General features: G+C 46.5%; 1 protein-coding gene across 1 annotated transcript in view; it reads right to left on the bottom strand.

Moving 5' to 3' along the window:
• LOC124711599 (protein yellow-like) overlaps positions 1–19250 on the bottom strand; it is a 95569-nt gene that overhangs the window by 19884 nt on the left and 56435 nt on the right. Inside the window, exon 3 of the mRNA XM_047241756.1 lies at positions 16051–16322. Within this exon, the coding sequence (XP_047097712.1) occupies positions 16051–16322 (272 nt within the window). The remainder of the gene's footprint in view (positions 1–16050; positions 16323–19250) is intronic.

The following is a 19250-nucleotide window of genomic DNA, read 5'->3' as shown; positions in this document are numbered from 1 at the left end:
GTTCCACTTTCTTCCACAAGGTGAAAATGTGGCGATGCAGGCCGTCAGAATGTGGTGTTGGTACAGGAAAAGTGGAGGAACGGTCAGACACATGATAACGGTGGTTCTGGCACGTTTATTAGGATATAGTCACAATTTACATCTTTTCGGTATTGTAACATGCTGCATTCGTAATATGGCATGGTCGGCAGTTGCTCGCAGAGCATACAGTATAATAAGAAAGATATTTCGGCGTATACCATCCTTCAGATCAGAAAGAGTCTTTGACGAAATAAATCTCGGGAGAACAGGCTTGTATGAGTGTGCATAGGACACAATATTTCGGCAATAGACCACGTTGCCATCATCAGGTCGAATTAAATCGGGTGATGCTGCGGGAATTAGATTAGGAAAGGAGACGCGTAAAGTAGTAAATGAGTATTGCTATTTGGGGAGCAAAATAACTGATGATGGTCGAAGTAGAGAGGATATAAAATGTAGACTGGCAATGGCAAGGAAATTGTTGTGACTTGGCAAGACAGCCAAGCCACTCGGAGGTAGCCGAAAGGCACGCGTTTAAGCTCACGCAGACTGGCGTGAGGTCTGGAACACGACAATGTCTTGAGAATTGTAAACAAAGTACGTAGATGATGTAATACTTAGCTTTAATCCATAATTGGAGAACATCGCTCTTGTTGATACATTAATAACAATCTCAATATAAACTGGTAATGGCGCCTTGCTAGGTCGTAGCAAATGACGTAGCTGAAGGCTATGCTAACTATCGTCTCGGCAAATGAGAGCGTATTTGTCAGTGTAGCATCGCCAGCAAAGTCTGCTGTACAACTGGGGCGAGTGCTAGTAAGTCTCTCTAGACCTGCCGTGTGGCGGCGCTCGGTCTGCCATCACTGACAGTGGCGACACGCGGGTCCGACGTATACTAACGGACCGCGGCCGATTTAAAGGCTACCACCTAGCAAGTGTGGTGTCTGGCGGTGACACCACAGAAATCATTTCTGAAGAAGAGAAATTTGTTAACATCGGGTGTAGATTTAAGTGTCAGGAAGTCGTTTCTGAAAGTATTTGTATGGAGTGTAGCCATGTATGGAAGTGAAACATGGACGATAAATAGTTTAGACAAGAAGAGAATTGAAGCTTTCGAAATGTGGTGCTACAGAAGAATGCTGAAGATTAGATGGGTAGATCACATAAGTAATGAGGAGGTATTGAATAGAATGGGAGAGAAGATAAATTTATGGCACAATTTGACTAGAAGAAGGGATCGGCTGGTAGGGCATATTCTGGGGCATCAAGGGATCGCCAATTTAGTATTGGAGGGCAGCGTGGAGGGTAAAAATCGCAGAGGGAGACCAAGAGATGAATGCGCTAAACAGATTCAGAAGGATGTAGATTGCAGTAGGTACTGGGAGACGAAGAAGCTTGCACAGGATAGAGTAGCATGGAGAGCTGCATGAAACCAGTCTCTGGACTGAACACCACAACAACAACAACAACCAGGCTGTTCACCCGAGATTTATTTCGTCATAAAATACGCCTGCAGAAATTGAAGAATCACCCCTCAACTAGAAGTCATATGAGTTTAAGTCGGGAGATCTGGATGCCCTCACATCTCGAAATTGTCCAGGATGATGCGGTCGTTACCGAAGCAAATCATTCACCTGGCAAGTAGCATGTGGTGTAGCCCCATCCGACATGAAAATAGTGGTGTGGACACAGTTGAGTTCCAGCAAAGCTGGAATCACATCCAGCTCAAGGAGTTTCTCATGACGTGCAGGTGTAGCTGCACACCTAAGAGGCTCTCTCTAAGAAAAACGGCCAGAGAATGAAGGAAACTGTGAAACCACACCACCAGAGGATGTTCCTGCACAACATGTGGCGGAGTTCAACCCAATATGCGACAGTTCTGTGCATTCAGGGCACCGTGCAGAGTAAATTCTGCCTCTTCTGATTAACGAATATTCCTAGGTCACATGTCATCCATTTCCACGCGTGCCAAAAAAACGATGGGCACAGTCACGACGTTCTACCCTATTTTGGGACTTCATTTGGTGCACAGTCTGAATCTTGTATGGATACCAGTATAAAATGCTCCGCATAATCTTTTGAACTGTTGACCAGGGGAGAGACACTTCCCGCACCGGCTGTAGAATTTGAAGCGTGTGCTGCACGATCGGCTACAGCTATTAGCAACGTCATCGAATGGCCCTGAGCATTATGGGACTTAACTGCTGAGGTCATCAGTCCCCTCAACTTCATCAACAACTGCCATGCCCCTGTGGACCTCCAGTTTAACTGTTTCTTCAAATTTCTTGGTCATATTCTTTAGACCATGTATTGACTTGAGGCCTCTTCGCAACTGTTTCTGTCGGCAATATTGCCGAAATGCAGCGCTACCATTGGTGCCTTTCTCACAAACGACTTCGGCTGCAGAGCACGGTCTTTCTTCTCAACAGCCACTGCGTTTCGTACCGAAAACATCAACCTTCTTAACCCTTTACACCAACAGTCACTTTACAAAAGCAATCAACACGCGTCGTCAAGCGGCAGACAGCGTACTGACGTCAAAACAGGATAAACATTTCACGATTTGCCTACTTACAGCGCCATATTTTCACCTGGTGGCAGAAAGTTGGACGATTATTTTTCCAGCATACTCTGCGAGCGCACCGATTAGTGAACATACCTACGACGTTTCAATGTCCTGCGATGTATATAGGCCGGCCGAAGTGGCCGTGCGGTTAAAGGCGCTGCAGTCTGGAACCGCAAGACCGCTACGGTCGCAGGTTCGAATCCTGCCTCGGGCATGGATGTTTGTGATGTCCTTAGGTTAGTTAGGTTTAACTAGTTCTAAGTTCTAGGGGACTAATGACCTCAGCAGTTGAGTCCCATAGTGTTCAGAGCCATTTGAACCATTTGTTGTATATAGCCTATACTGCAGCACTCGGAACACTGTCAGTTTAACAATAACTACCCGGTATTGCTACTTCATTCGTCTCTTTAAAGGAGCCATTACAGTTAGATGCACTTTTCTTATTTATCATTAAATGACAAAAATACTTTTATTTGCGTTTTGTTTCACTTATTATTCTTGCGACCTATGTTTCGAGTCATTAGTCTAGCACTGCTAACAAACATATTGTTCTGCATAATCGTGCAAAAGTACAGAGCAAATAATTTATACTCAAAGAAATTATTTGGTAATACTATATGTATACAAAAAACGCTTTCGTAATCATAGAACACAAAAATAAGTAAATAAATGACACATCGACATATAGTGGAGCACAATTCAACAAAACTTGAATTTGTAATCAGTCATTCTTTAGCAGTATCAAGAAATGGAGGATGCTTGAAGACAGTTTGCCCATTCAGTAGCTGTTCATATTTGACACTCCTAAAGTAAACTGATCACCAGTACAAGTTCCATTACATTGTGCCCCATTATAAATCAACATGTCACTTATTTAGTTATTTTAGTGTTCTATGGTTATGAATGTATTTTTTATATGTTTAGTTTTAGGATATAATTACTTTCAGTATTGTAAATTCTTTATTGTTTACATCTGTATCCTTACGCACAAGAATATCTGTCATTAATGCTAGGCAGCAGAAACAAATAATTACTGAAAGAAATGCTAAATAAGTATTTTTTCTCGAGATACTAATGTTTCACCACGTACCTACAGTGAAATTAACAGAAATTGTAGTGGAGGATGTTGTATCTAGAGGGTTGTGCCTAGGAACACATGACGTTGTTTGGTCAGTTAGTGACTGATTTTTAGGATCGCATAAATGAATGCACGCTAGGGACCGATGCAAGCAGTTTCTGCCATTTTCTACAATTTCTGTTGTTGTTAGACACAGAAAGGTCTCAACTTCGCTCCCACCCCCAAGTTCACTCCGGTTGTAGAAATTGTTAGTGCTGTTGAACAGGTTGCAGCTCGACTTCCGCCAGATTCAGCCGAGGAAATACGTCGTGAAACTTGTCGTGCGTTGACGAAATCGAAGCGGATGAAGTCAAATATCACCAGTAAAGAGAGGGCGGCCATTCGTGATCTGAGGGAGCGCTATGAAATTGTTGTCTTACCAGCTGACAAAGGCAATGCTCAGTTGTTGTCTCCTATAAGGACTACACTGATAAGATGCAGAGCCTGCTAAATGACGATTCCTACCGGAAGATCAGCGTTGACCCTACAAAGAAGGTGGAGAACAAGACGAGGGCGCTTCTCAAGGACGCAGATTTACCGGAAGGTGACGCTAAGAAATTGTTACCCCAAGGTCCGGTACCACCTAGACTATATGGACTCCCGAAGGTTCACAAAGAGGGGGTACCATTACGCCCCATTGTCAGCAACATCAGGGCACCTACATACACTCCTGGAAATGAAAAAAAGAACACATTGACACCGGTGTGTCAGACCCACCATACTTGCTCCGGACACTGCGAGAGAGCTGTACAAGCAATGATCACACGCACGGCACAGCGGACACACCAGGAACCGCGGTGTTGGCCGTCGAATGGCGCTAGCTGCGCAGCATTTGTTCACCGCCGCCGTCAGTGTAAGCCAGTTTGCCGTGGCATACGGAGCTCCATCGCAGTCTTTAACACTGGTAGCATGCCGCGACAGCGTGGACGTGAACCGTATGTGCAGTTGACGGACTTTGAGCGAGGGCGTATAGTGGGCATGCGGGAGGCCGGGTGGACGTACCGCCGAATTGCTCAACACGTGGGGCGTGAGGTCTCCACAGTACATCGATGTTGTCGCCAGTGGTCGGCGGAAGGTGCACGTGCCCGTCGACCTGGGACCGGACCGCAGCGACGCACGGATGCACGCCAAGACCGTAGGATCCTACGCAATGCCGTAGGGGACCGCACCGCCACTTCCCAGCAAATTAGGGACACTGTTGCTCCTGGGGTATCGGCGAGGACCATTCGCAACCGTCTCCATAAAGCTGGGCTACGGTCCCGCACACCGTTAGGCCGTCTTCCGCTCACGCCCCAACATCGTGCAGCCCGCCTCCAGTGGTGTCGCGACAGGCGTGAATGGAGGGACGAATGGAGACGTGTCGTCTTCAGCGATGAGAGTCGCTTCTGCCTTGGTGCCAATGATGGTCGTATGCGTGTTTGGCGCCGTGCAGGTGAGCGCCACAATCAGGACTGCATACGACCGAGGCACACAGGGCCAACACCCGGCATCATGGTGTGGGGAGCGATCTCCTACACTGGCCGTACACCACTGGTGATCGTCGAGGGGACACTGAATAGTGCACGGTACATCCAAACCGTCATCGAACACGTCGTTCTACCAATCCTAGACCGGCAAGGGAACTTGCTGTTCCAACAGGACAATGCACGTCCGCATGTATCCCGTGCCACCCATCGTGCTCTAGAAGGTGTAAGTCAACTACCCTGGCCAGCAAGATCTCCGGATCTGTCCCCCATTGAGCATGTTTGGGACTGGATGAAGCGTCGTCTCACGCGGTCTGCACGTCCAGCACGAACGCTGGTCCAACTGAGGCGCCAGGTGGAAATGGCATGGCAAGCCGTTCCACAGGACTACATCCAGCATCTCTACGATCGTCTCCATGGGAGAATAGCAGCCTGCATTGCTGCGAAAGGTGGATATACACTGTACTAGTGCCGACATTGTGCATGCTCTGTTGCCTGTGTCTATGTGCCTGTGGTTCTGTCAGTGTGATCATGTGATGTATCTGACCCCAGGAATGTGTCAATAAAGTTTCCCCTTCCTGGGACAATGAATTCACGGTGTTCTTATTTCAATTTCCAGGAGTGTATTTGTTGGGCAAATACCTGACGGGAATATTAAGTCCTTATGTGGGTAAATGCCCTCATCACATCCGTAATTCCGTGGATTTTGTTAAACGCCTTGATAGCTTCAGGTTGAATGAGTCAGATATCATGGTGAGTTTCGACGTCGTTTCCTTGTTTACGAGGGTACCCCTGCGAGAGTCACTAGAATTGATTAGTCAGAAGTTTGACGAGAAGACCACTGAACTTTTTAGGCATGTCTTGACTTCCACGTATTTTCTTTTTAATGGAGAATACTACGAACAAACGGAGGGAGTCGCCATGGGTACTCCACTCTCACCGGTGGTAGCGAATTTGTACATGGAGAACTTCGAGGAGGAAGCCCTGTCGTCATCCGTATGGAAACCTACTTGCTTTTTCCGTTACGTGGACGACACGTTCATCATCTGGCCACATGGTATGGATAAACTCCTTGACTTCCTTACACATCTAAACTCCATACACCCCAACATCAAATTCACTATGGAGACTGAAATGGAGGGTAAATTACCTTTCCTTGATGTCTTGGTCAAGAGAAGGGCTGACGGCACCCTAGGTCATGGGGTGTATCGGAAGACAACGCACACTGATCTGTATTTGCACGCAGACAGCTGCCACCACCCTTCACAGAGGAATGGGGTACTTAAAACTCTAGTACATAGGGCGCGCACTATCTCTGACGCAGGGAGTCTACCCCAGGAATTGGAACATCTGAGAACTGTATTTCGAAAAAATGGGTACTCAGAGTGGCAGATTCAACGTGCTCTCCGCCCAACCACTGCAGCACAACCTGTTGAGATGGATGAAGTCACGAGGGAGGAGGTAGGCACTGCATTTATTCCATACACAGGCGCACTCTCGGGGAAAATCGCCCGCATTCTGAAGAAACACCGGGTCGGAACTGTGTTTTGTCCTCCGAATAAAACTCGTGCACTGGTGGGGAGCGCCAAAGTTGACCTCGGTTTCAGGAAGGCCGGCGTGTACCAGATTCCGTGTCATTGTGGCAAGTCGTATATTGGTCAGACGATGCGTACCGTCGAGGATCGATGCCGTGAACACCAGAGGCACACTCGACTGATGTATCCGACCAAGTCGGCGGTCGGTGAACATTGTTCGGAAAATCACGCCATGGAGTATGACCGCACGAGGATTCTGGTACAGACGTCGAGATACTGGGACAGCGTTGTTAGAGAGGCCATCGAAATTCGCACCAATGACGACCTCATAAACCGTGACTGTGGCTATAATCTTAGCAAGGCTTGGGAACCAGCGATTGGATTAATCAAGAGTAAATCGAGCAAACGTATAGTTGTGATGACCATGGCGGACAGAGCCATCACACCGACGTCATCTCAGACGCCGTCGCAATTTGTTCCACCGCGCGACCGCGGCGAGGGGCGCGGACGGCGGAGGGAGCGCGCCGCGGGCGGAGGGTATTTAAATCTGCCGCCGCCGCGACCAAACCCAGTTCCCTCTGAGCAGCCATAGCGAACGGATCTCCGTGCCGGCACGTTCACAGGAGCTCAATCCGTCAGTTCACCTAATGATGGCGACATGTATGATCGCCGAAATATTGTGCCCGTTGGACACTATAGACCGGCAGCACAACCGTGGATATTTTGATTACCTGTTAACATTATCTACAAATCGTTCGATTTTCCGTACATATGAAAAAGGTTTGTATTAGTAATTGTTTCTTTATACTCTAGTGATGTAATCAAACGAACGCACTTTTTTGGTTCATCATACCACACAGCTGTACAGTTACATTTATATAATTAAGTTTCATTAAATGTACCTTCAACTCTATTTGTGAAGGCTGACAAATGCATTTTTTAAGCCTCATTATCTCATAACTGTACACAATATTTGGGTGGTGATTTAACTAATGTAATTTTATATTACATCTGTTCAAAAATCTTTGCCTGAAACCAGTAAAACGAAATTTTTAAAAAAGGTTATGAATACTTGTCGGAGAGACGTGCTCTATTCAGATTCGCGAGATTATCACAGCTGATACATTTTGCTACTTCTTAGTATCACTTGGAAATTGGCTTCCATGCCGAAATCTGTCAGTTATGTGGCAATCTCTTAATTTTGACAAACGTTTATCTCCTTGGTGGAAGAGATGGAGCATAAAAAGTTTAGTTTGTAGGCCTTTCTCATACATGCTGCAGTGGCCCTTGCAGAGGCATCATTTAACTGAGCCAACCATCTTCTCCCACCATCCTCCTCATCAAGCCACTCATGACGTTATGAACTCCCATGTGCTACCCTGTTGTATGATGAACTGACATGTCTTGTCAGCAGAGAGAACAGTCCATATTCCTGGTTTCTGCCAGTGAGGTGCATGAAAGATTTGGGCATTATCCCTACACATAGTATGAGGAATACCACGCAGACCTATATACCTTTGGAATGCTAGTAAGAAGCAGCCCACTGTTGAATTGGTTGTTAGTTCCAAATGTACCACACTAGTTACAGCACAGGTGATTAATAGGATGTAACACTTATTTATGGCGGTGTCTGATTTTGAGTATAGGGGACAAGTAAAATAAATTCTAGAAACTTCAAACTACATGTGAGGTTCCACTTTATCAGTTGGTAGTGGTGCTTCTGTCTGTTGGCCAGTGATGTTATGTGCAATATTGCAGGGAAGACAACTGCATAGGACTATTCTGATCATACAACAGGTGTCTAGTATCAAGAAGGTTAGTCTTAGTTGTAAAAGAACCAGTCATCCTCCAAGATGGTGTAGACTGATATGCGTGTACATGATTAGAAGTTTGGTGAAGCGATGGGTTCCTTCTAGAACAGTGGAATAGACAGAAGCCTCAGGGTGTTGCAGGCAATCTCCTAAACATAATAAATTACCATCTAAGTATGGGATGAAACTTTCTATCTTGCATTTGCTAGGAAGTGGAATACCTTGGCTTAGAATGATAATTTCCAAGGCGAAAAGAAGTTGATTTAAAATCTCCAATCTAGAAGCTTAAGAGACCAACCACTTTATATAAATGTAAACCGCACACCACAAACACTTTTTCAGCTAAAACTAGGCAGCTTCCCAATTAAATTAACTGCTGCCTTCTGGTCAATATATGAAGCGCACTCAATGGAAATGTTACCTGCTGAAATTAGTTCACTCCTGTTACCATAGACAGGTTGGTCCTTCCACACAAATAAAACCAAGGGTGAGGGGAAGTATCATCTTTATGATTGACTGAATTCATCTTGTTTCTGCGGCTAGCCTTCCCGCTCGGGAAGCAGTGCGTTAGATCGCACGGCTAGCCGGGCGGGCTAAAGTCTGTGTACTCAAAGTTATTTAACGCTGTGCTGTGACGATTAGGTTGAAAATGGTTCAAATGGCTCTGAGCACTATGGGACTCAACTGCTGAGGTCATTAGTCCCCTAGAACTTAGAACTAGTTAAACCTGACTAACCTAAGGACATCACAAACATCCATGCCCGAGGCAGGATTCGAACCTGCGACCGTAGCGGTCTTGCGGTTCCAGACTGCAGCGCCTTTAACCGCACGGCCACTTCGGCCGGCGTGTGACGATTAGGCTAACCTTAATAAAAGCATAATGCAGGTTGTATAAAAAAGAATCATCTGATTTGGCACGTCTACATTTTTCTGAAACTAATAAACATATACAATGAATTTTGTATTTTGATGAACAGATAACTAAAAAGTTTCTTGGCATACCTTTTGGAAAATTTTGGAAATTTGTGGTAAGGACTATGGGACCAGACAGCTGAGGTCATCGGCCCCTAGGCTTACGCACTAATTAATCTACACTACTGGCCATTAAAATTGCTGCACCACAAAGATGACGTGCTACAGACGTGAAATTTAACCGACAGGAAGAAGGTGCTGTTATATACAAATGAGTAGCTTACAGAGCATTCACACAAGGTTGGCGCCGGTGGCGACACCTACAACGTACTGACATGAGGAAAGTTTCCAACCGATTTCTTATACACAAACAGCAGTTGACCAGCGTTGCCTGGTGAAACGTTGTTGTGATGCCTCGTGCAAGAAGGAGAAATGCGTATCATCATGTTTCCGATTTTCATAAATATCGGATTGTAGCCCATCGCGACTGCGGTTTATAGTATCGCGACATTGCTGCTCGCGTTGATCGAGATTCAATTACTGTTAGCTGAATATGGAATCGGTGGGTTCAGGAAGGTAATACGGAACGCCGTGCTGGATCCCAACGGCCTCGTATCACTAGCTGTCGAGATGACAGGCATCTTATCCGCATGGCTCCAACGGATCGTGCAGCCACGTCTCGATCCCTGAGTCAACAGATTTGCAAGACAGCAACCAGCTGCACGAACAGTTCGACGACGTTCTAATTTCTAGGGGACTGATGACCTCAGAAGTTAAGTCCCATAGTGCTCAGAGCCGTTTGAACCGTTTTTCGGTCACCTCTTGTTCGCATTGACGGCACTTTGAACGGTGAACGTTACATTTCAGATGTGTTACGACCCGTGGCTCTACCCTTCATTCGATTCCTGCGGAACCCTACATTTCAGCAGGATAATTCATGACTGCATGTTGCAGGTCCTGCACGGGCCTTTCTGGATACAGAAGATGTTCGACTGCTGCCCTGGCCAGCACTTTCTCCAGATCTCTCACCAACTGAAAACGTCTGGTCAATGCTCGTTACAATACGCCAGTCACTACTATTGATGAAGTGTGGTATCGTGTTGAAGCTGCATGGGCAGCTGTACCTGTACACGCCATCCAAGCTCTGTTTGACTCAATGCCCAGGAGTATCAAGGCCGTTATTACGGCCAGAGGTAGTTGTTCTGGGTACTGATTTCTCAGGATCTATGCACCCAAATTGCGTGAAAATGTAATCTCATGTCACTTCTAGCATAATATATTTGTCCAATGAATACCCGTTTATCATCTGCATTTCTTCTTGGTGTAGCAATTTGAATGGCCAGTAGTGTAAATTAAACTTACACGAAGGGACACACACACACACACATCCATGCCCGAGGGAGGACTCGAACCTCCCACGAGGCGAGCCGCGCGAACCGTGTCAAGACGCCCGAGACCGCACGGCTACCCCGTGCGGCTTCATATCTTTTCATAGGTATTCAATATGCCCCCTTTGAGATGCACGGCATATGTAAACGCGATTTTCAAATTGTTCCCATACTGCAGCCGTAAACCTTAAGTCAAGCAACATAATACACTCCTGGAAATGGAAAAAAGAACACATTGACACCGGTGTGTCAGACCCACCATACTTGCTCCGGACACTGCGAGAGGGCTGTACAAGCAATGATCACACGCACGGCACAGCGGACACACCAGGAACCGCGGTGTTGGCCGTCGAATGGCGCTAGCTGCGCAGCATTTGTGCACCGCCGCCGTCAGTATCAGCCAGTTTGCCGTGGCATACGGAGCTCCATCGCAGTCTTTAACACTGGTAGCATGCCGCGACAGCGTGGATGTGAACCGTATGTGCAGTTGACGGACTTTGAGCGAGGGCGTATAGTGGGCATGCGGGAGGCCGGGTGGACGTACCGCCGAATTGCTCAACACGTGGGGCGTGAGGTCTCCACAGTACATCGATGTTGTCGCCAGTGGTCGGCGGAAGGTGCACGTGCCCGTCGACCTGGGACCGGACCGCAGCGACGCACGGATGCACGCCAAGACCGTAGGATCCTACGCAGTGCCGTAGGGGACCGCACCGCCACTTCCCAGCAAATTAGGGACACTGTTGCTCCTGGGGTATCGGCGAGGACCATTCGCAACCGTCTCCATGAAGCTGGGCTACGGTCCCGCACACCGTTAGGCCGTCTTCCGCTCACGCCCCAACATCGTGCAGCCCGCCTCCAGTGGTGTCGCGACAGGCGTGAATGGAGGGACGAATGGAGACGTGTCGTCTTCAGCGATGAGAGTCGCTTCTGCCTTGGTGCCAATGATGGTCGTATGCGTGTTTGGCGCCGTGCAGGTGAGCGCCACAATCAGGACTGCATACGACCGAGGCACACAGGGCCAACACCCCGCATCATGGTGTGGGGAGCGATCTCCTACACTGGCCGTACACCACTGGTGATCGTCGAGGGGACACTGAATAGTGCACGGTACATCCAAACCGTCATCGAACCCATCGTTCTACCATTCCTAGACCGGCAAGGGAACTTGCTGTTCCAACAGGACAATGCACGTCCGCATGTATCCCGTGCCGCCCAACGTGCTCTAGAAGGTGTAAGTCAACTACCCTGGCCAGCAAGATCTCCGGATCTGTCCCCCATTGAGCATGTTTGGGACTGGATGAAGCGTCGTCTCACGCGGTCTGCACGTCCAGCACGAACGCTGGTCCAACTGAGGCACCAGGTGGAAATGGCATGGCTAGCCGTTCCACAGGACTACATCCAGCATCTCTACGATCGTCTCCATGGGAGAATAGCAGCCTGCATTGCTGCGAAAGGTGGATATACACTGTACTAGTGCCGACATTGTGCATGCTCTGTTGCCTGTGTCTATGTGCCTGTAGTTCTGTCAGTGTGATCATGTGATGTATCTGACCCCAGGAATGTGTCAATAAAGTTTCCCCTTCCTGGGACAATGAATTCACGGTGTTCTTATTTCAATTTCCAGGAGTGTAGTTATGATTTTTTAAATCGGATGATTCCTTTTGATACACCCTATATATGCCAGCCATGTATCGGCCTCGATTTACTCGGCGTCTCCTTTGAAAACTTAATTTTTATATGTTAAAATGTAGATATCCAACCCTTCGTATTTTTATAACATCTTAAATGCCAGGTGATCATCTGCTTTCGAATTATACCAATTTTTAATGCTTGGGTGATGCTACACGTGTGAAGTTGGGATAAAATGTACTGTGTGTCCTGGTTGACCTCCTTGTCCTGCGAATGTCACTGTCTGTCAGTGTTTCACCGTCCAAAACGCGACTGTTAGCAAAACAGTGATAGTGACTTTCACAAAGAGGTCGACCTGCAAAGATGAGCACACCAAACAAATAGCTTCTAACCCTGTTTTACACGTTTCACTCTCGACTAATGTGGCTGTCTGTGAAACGGCGATAGTGACGCTCACAAGAGCAGAAGGCAGCTAGCAGACAACAAGCACATACATTGTAACCATGCTTTACCCGAGTTACGTCATCCGAACATTAGAAACTGACATTACTTCAAAAAGTGAACTTGGACTGTGGGAAAAGCAGAAAAGAGAAAACTGCATTTGAGCTGTGGTGTTAGACAAGGATAATGAAAATTAAGTGGACTGATAAGGTAAAAATGAGGGGGTTTCCGCACAGTCGACGAGGAAAGAAATATGTGGAAAACACTGACCAGAAGAAGGTACTGGGTGATAGAAAATGTGTCAAAACATGACCGCCGTGGTGCGTCAGAGAGCTGTAGAGGGCAAAAACTTTAAGATTAGACAGAGTCAGGAATATGTACGATACTGTAAAAGTAAAGTGATTAGTAAATCCTATAATTAAGTGGTGAAACATAAGACTTGCCATCACGGTTGGTAAAAGTTCGAAATTTCTTATTATATGCATAGATTTAGAACTTTTACCAAGAGACGTTGCCAAATCTTAGAATGTACCCATACCAACTGTTAAAACAGTATTCATTAAAAAAAAGTCAGCTTAGAAATTTATTGAAATAGTTTGTATTTATTGTAAATTTATGTATTTTAAACATTTTTGCATTCCAATGTGATTGTAATGAGCAATATTCCATATTAGTGAAAATCGTGAAAATGGTTACCTTGTGAATGTTAATTTTTGTTACAACAAGGCTGACTATTGTGGCATTTCGAATTACAAAATATGGAAGACGATTTACACAAGCATTTTTAGTTGAACACTTTTTTAAGCAATTGAACTTTCTGAACCCTTGTCCTCCAACACAAAATTGTTTGGCAACCACTTCCCGTAGACTAATTTCTTCTCTTGCTATTTCTTCGACGCTGATATATTTTTCCTTGCCCAATGTAAATTGGTTCCTAATGTACAATGACTTCAGTTTATCAGCTTTGGTACCAAGTTGATAAAATTAGTCAACCTGAATATTTATCACTACTGCTATTATAAATTCTGCATCAATTTTTGTCCTTTCTACGTCTGGTACATTAATTCTCTCATTCTGTCCAACTGAAAGTTTTGGAATTTTGTTAAATGAGGCTGCTTTCATTTTCTTTGCCTGCAGTTGAAGACCTTCTTTGGCAGCTTCTGGGATCCGCACTTTCTGCCTCCATTCCATCTGTTCCAGTACTTGATTCCCTGGCATAATTCCTTGGCCGTCATTTTCAATTTCCTGTGAGTCAGTGGAAGTGGTGTTTAAGTCTTCTTCAGGATTTACTAACGTCTCATGGTAAAAGTTCGAAAACTATGCATTTAATGAGAAATTTCGGACTTTTAGCACACCGCGATGGTATATCTTCGGTTTCGCCGGTTAATTCTAGGATTTACCAATTATCTAACTTTTGCAGAAACATATACAAAAAATAAGTCAGAAATATTCGGAAAGGTACACTCCGATATAGTACAGAAGAGGAAGTCGTAGCGGGCTACATCAAAGCTATTGGAAGACCAATGATTTTTCCCCCTCCCCCCCCCCCCCCAAAAAAAAACCTGTACAAATGTGCATTATGCCACAAAATGAGTAGCTATTCAAGATACAATGGACAGGATACGTATAGGACCTGTAAACTCGATTAAAGCAAAAGTGGTGTGACGGATATAACATCTACACTACTCGCCATTAAAATTGTTGCACCAAGAAGAAATGCAGGTGATAAACGGGTATTGATTGGACAAATGTATTATACTAGAACTGACATTACACTTTCACGCAATTTGGGTGCATAGATCCTCAGAAATCAGTACCCAGAACAACCACCTCTGACAGTAATAAAGGCCTTGATAGGCCTCGGCATTGAGTCAGAGCTTGGATGGCGAGTAGAGGTACAGCTGCCCATGCAGCTTCAACACGATTCCACAGTTCATCAAGAGTAGTGACTGGCGTATTGTGACGAGCCAGTTGCTCGGCACCATTGACCAGACGTTTTCAATTGGTGAAAGATCTGGAGAATGTGCTGGCCAGGGCAGCAGTCGAACATTTTCTGTATCCAGAAACGCCCGTACAGGACCTGCAACATGCGGTCGTGCATTATGCTGCTGAAATGTACGGTTTCGCAGGGATGGAATGAAGGGTAGAGCCACGTGTCGTAACACATCTTAAATGTAACGTCCACTGTTCAAAGTGCCGTCAACGCGAACAAGAGGTGACCGAAACGTGTAACCAACGGCACCCCATACCATGACGCCAGGTGATACGCCAGTATGGCGATGACGAATACACGCTTCCAATGTGCGTTCACCGCGATGTCGCGAAACACGGATGCGACCATCATGATGCTATAAACAGAACCTGAATTCATCCGAAAAAATGACGTTTTGCCATTCGTGCAATCAGGTTCGTCGTTGAGTACACCATCGCAGGCGCTCCTGTCTGTGATGCAGCGTCAAGGGTAACCGCAGCCATGGTCTCTGAGCTGATAGTCCATGCTGCTGCAAACGTCGTCGAACTGTTCGTGCAGATGGTTGCTGTCTTGCAAACGTCCCTGTCTGTTGGCTCAGGGATCGAGACGTGGCTGCACGATCCGTTACAGCCATGCGGATAAGATGCCTGTCATCTCGACTGCTAGTGATACGAGGCCGTTGGGATATAGCACGGCGTTCCCTATTACCCTCTTGAACCCACCGATTCCATATTCTGCTAAAAGTCATTGGATCTCGACCAATGCGAGCAACAATGTCGCGATACGATAAACCGCAATCCCGATAGGCTACAATCCGACCTTTATCAAAGTCGGAAATGTGATGGTACGTATTTCTCCTCCTTCACGAGGCATCACAACAATGTTTCAGCAGGCAACGCCGGTCAACTGCTGTTTGAGAAATCGTTTGGAAACGTTCCTCATGTGAGCACGTTGTAGGTGTCGCCACCGGCGCCAACCTTGTGTGAATGCTCTGAAAAGCCAATCATTTGCATATCTCAGCATCTTCTTCCTGTCGGTTAAATTTCGCGTCTGTAGCAAGTCATATTTGTGGTGTAGCAATCTTAATGGCCAGTAGTGTATTTGGTATCAAGGTTCGAACCACCTCCCCTCGAGTCTAACGCAACACCAGTTTCAGGTTTGAGCGAGTAGCTGTTTAGAACGGAGTGCTCACCTCTTTTGGGAAGGTGATCTGCCGGATGAAGGTGTCGGTGTTGAGGTCGAAGACGAGCAGCGCGGGCGGCCGCAGCACCCTGGTGGCGGCGCCGCCCAGGATGTCTGCGATGCCGGTGTCCAGCACCCACAGCCGGCCGCACTCGTCAGCGCGCACGCGGAACGGCGACACGATGACCGGCGCCTCGACGGACGCGTTGGCGCCCTCCAGCAGCGACAGGTCGTGCCACGACCAGTCAGGGTACGGCCGCAGCTTCGGGTTGTCCGTCGGGTCTGCAACACCACAGTCGGCGTCACCTGCTAGCTCTTCGGGCCTCACGGGAAATACGCTACCCACTCCCTCCCCACCCTTTCCACACAACGAACTTGTGACGTCACACTAATTGCCTTGCCCGATATACATCGCTTGGCTATGTTAAAAGGTAAGTGGGGAATCACTATGTCAGTGAAAAGATAACTACTAAAGCTCTTAACTTTGACATACACTATGTGATCAAATGTACCCAGACACCTGGCTAAAAATGACTTACAAGTTCGTGGCGCCTCCCGTAGGTAACGCTGTAATTCAGTGTGGTGTTGGTCCACTCTTAACGTTTTGATAGCTTCCACTCTCACAGGCATACGTTCAGTCAGGTGCTGCAAGGTTTTTTGGAGATTTTCTTCACGGAGTGCTGTACTGAGCAGAGGTATCAATGTCGGTCGGTGAGGTCTGGCACGAAGTCGGCGTTCCAAAACATCCCAAAGTTGTTCTACAGGATTCAGGTCAGGACTCTGTGCAGGCCAGTCCATTACAGGGATGCTATTGTCGAGTAACCACTCCGTCACAGGCAGTGCACAATGAACAGGTGCTCGATCGTGTTGAAATATACAATCGTAATCCTCGAATTGATCTTCAACAATGGGAAGCAAGCAAGTGTTTAAAACATCAATGTAGGCCTGTGCTGTGATAGTGCCACACAAAACAAATAAGGGGTGCAACCCCCTCCATGAAAAACACAACCACACCTTAACATCACCGACTCCGAATTTTACTGTTGGCACTACAAACTCTGGAAGATGACGTTTCACCGGGAATGCGCCATACCCAAACCCTGCCATCGGATCGCCACATTGTGTACCGTGATTGGTCACTCCACACAATGTTTTTCGTCTGTTCAATCGTCCAATGTTTACGTTCCTTACACCAAGCAAGGCGTCGTTTGGCATTTACCGGCGTGATGTGTGGCTTATGAGCAGTCACTCGACCATGAACTCCAAGTTTTCTCACCTCACGACTAACTGTCATAGTACATGCAATGGATGCTGATGCAGTTTGGAATTCCTGTGTGATGGTCTGGATAGATGTCTGCCTAGTACACATTACGACCCTCTTCAACAGTCGGTGGTATCTCTCAGTCAACGGACAAGGTCGGCCTGTACGCTATTGTGCTGTATGTGTCCCTTCACATTTTCACTTCACTGTCACATCGGACCTAGGGATGTTTAGGAGTTTGGAAACTCGCGTACAGACGTATAACACAAGTGACACCAAATCACCTGATCACGTTTGAAGTCCGTGGGTTCCGCGAAGCGCCCCATTCTGCTCTCTCGCGATGTCTAATGACTGCTGAGGTCGCTGATATGGAGTACCTGGCAGTAGGTGGCAGCAAAATGCACCTAATATGAAAAACGTTTGTTTTGTGGGGTGTCCGGATACTTCTGATCACATAGTGTATGTTATCGAGAACGTGAGCATATTTGAACACGCAGATATGAAGTATTAAACAGGCCTGAAATATTAGGTTAATTGATACATTCATAGTATTTCTGTTTTGCATGTTGGTATTCTGGTTGCTATAGGTTTATTTATCAATTGTCATATTTTATTTGTAGTTCATCGTTGAACTTTGAGTTTACATATCGGCGTTTGTCGTTTGGAGATAGTGAATGGAGCTATAGACGCTATAAAGTGAAGTGCCAATTGGAGAAATCGGAACATTTCCGACTTATCCTTCTGTTTGAATTCAGTAGAGGGATAACAGCAGTGGAGGCTGCCACAGTTATTTTCTCCGTGTATGGGAATAGTGCCAATGGACAGAGCACGGCAATAAAATGGTTTTCTCGTTAAAAGGAGGATCGTTTTAATCTGACTCTCCACTCTCAGGGGTTTGTTGATGATAGTTTAAACGCATTAACCCACAATGATCCACGTCATTGTACTCGAGAACTAGCAGGTGTGATAAACTGTGATCATTCCACCATCGTGTGACATTTACATGCAATGGAGAAGGTTAAAAAATCATGTTTATGGGTACCGCATGCTCTAAGCCAAAATCATAAAAAACCAGCAGGTGGCTATATGAGCGTCTCTGCGTGCTTGTCATCAACTGGCTAGTGAACAACACCGAACATTCCTGTCTTGTCTCGTTACTGGTGAGGAGAAATGTTGACTTTACGTTAACATAAAGAAAAGAAAGGAATGGCCGAGCACAAACAAAGCAGCAGCTCTATATACCTGCTTGCATCCACAAAAGATAATGTTACGTATGCATCTGGTGGAAGAGCGATGATGTGTTTTACTACGCGCTGCTTCCCCGAGATGTAACCATCACTGCTGACATTTATTGCCAACAAGTGAGACGTCTTGCAGACGCAATCCAAGAACAGTTACCACGATGGCTCCGTGAATTGAGGCTACGCCACGATAAAGGCCGCCCACATTTTGATAAACTGACAACGAACACCATACAGGAGTTGGGTGTCAATCCGCATCCACGTTATTCACCAGATCTGGCGACCTCATATTTCCACCGTTTCCGTTCTCTGTCGAAGGCTCTTCAATTAACTTCTTTCCCGGCTGAAAATCCGCTCCGAACACGGCTCTACAAGTTCTTCGCCTCAAAAACACGTGATTTCTACAATCGCGAAATCGAAAAGTTATCCCAGCATTGGCAGATCGTTGTAAGTAGTGAAGGAGAATTTATTATTGACGACTACAGTCTCTGTTATATGTATCTGTTCTTTTTATTACTGAAGTGTCCGCCCCATTCGCTGAATGGTTAGCGCGTTGGAATGCCACGCACGGGGGCCCAGGTTCGATTCCCGGCTGGAGTGGGAGATTTTCTCCCCTCAGGGATTGGGCGTTGTGCTGTCCTCATCATCGTTTCATCCCCATAGTCGACGCGCAAGTCGCCCAATGTGGCGTCGCACTCAATAAGACTT

This window comes from Schistocerca piceifrons, chromosome 8 (genome assembly GCF_021461385.2).
Source record: "Schistocerca piceifrons isolate TAMUIC-IGC-003096 chromosome 8, iqSchPice1.1, whole genome shotgun sequence".
Classification (NCBI taxonomy): Eukaryota; Metazoa; Arthropoda; class Insecta; order Orthoptera; family Acrididae; genus Schistocerca; species Schistocerca piceifrons.
This window is presented reverse-complemented; position numbering and strand designations above follow the sequence as displayed.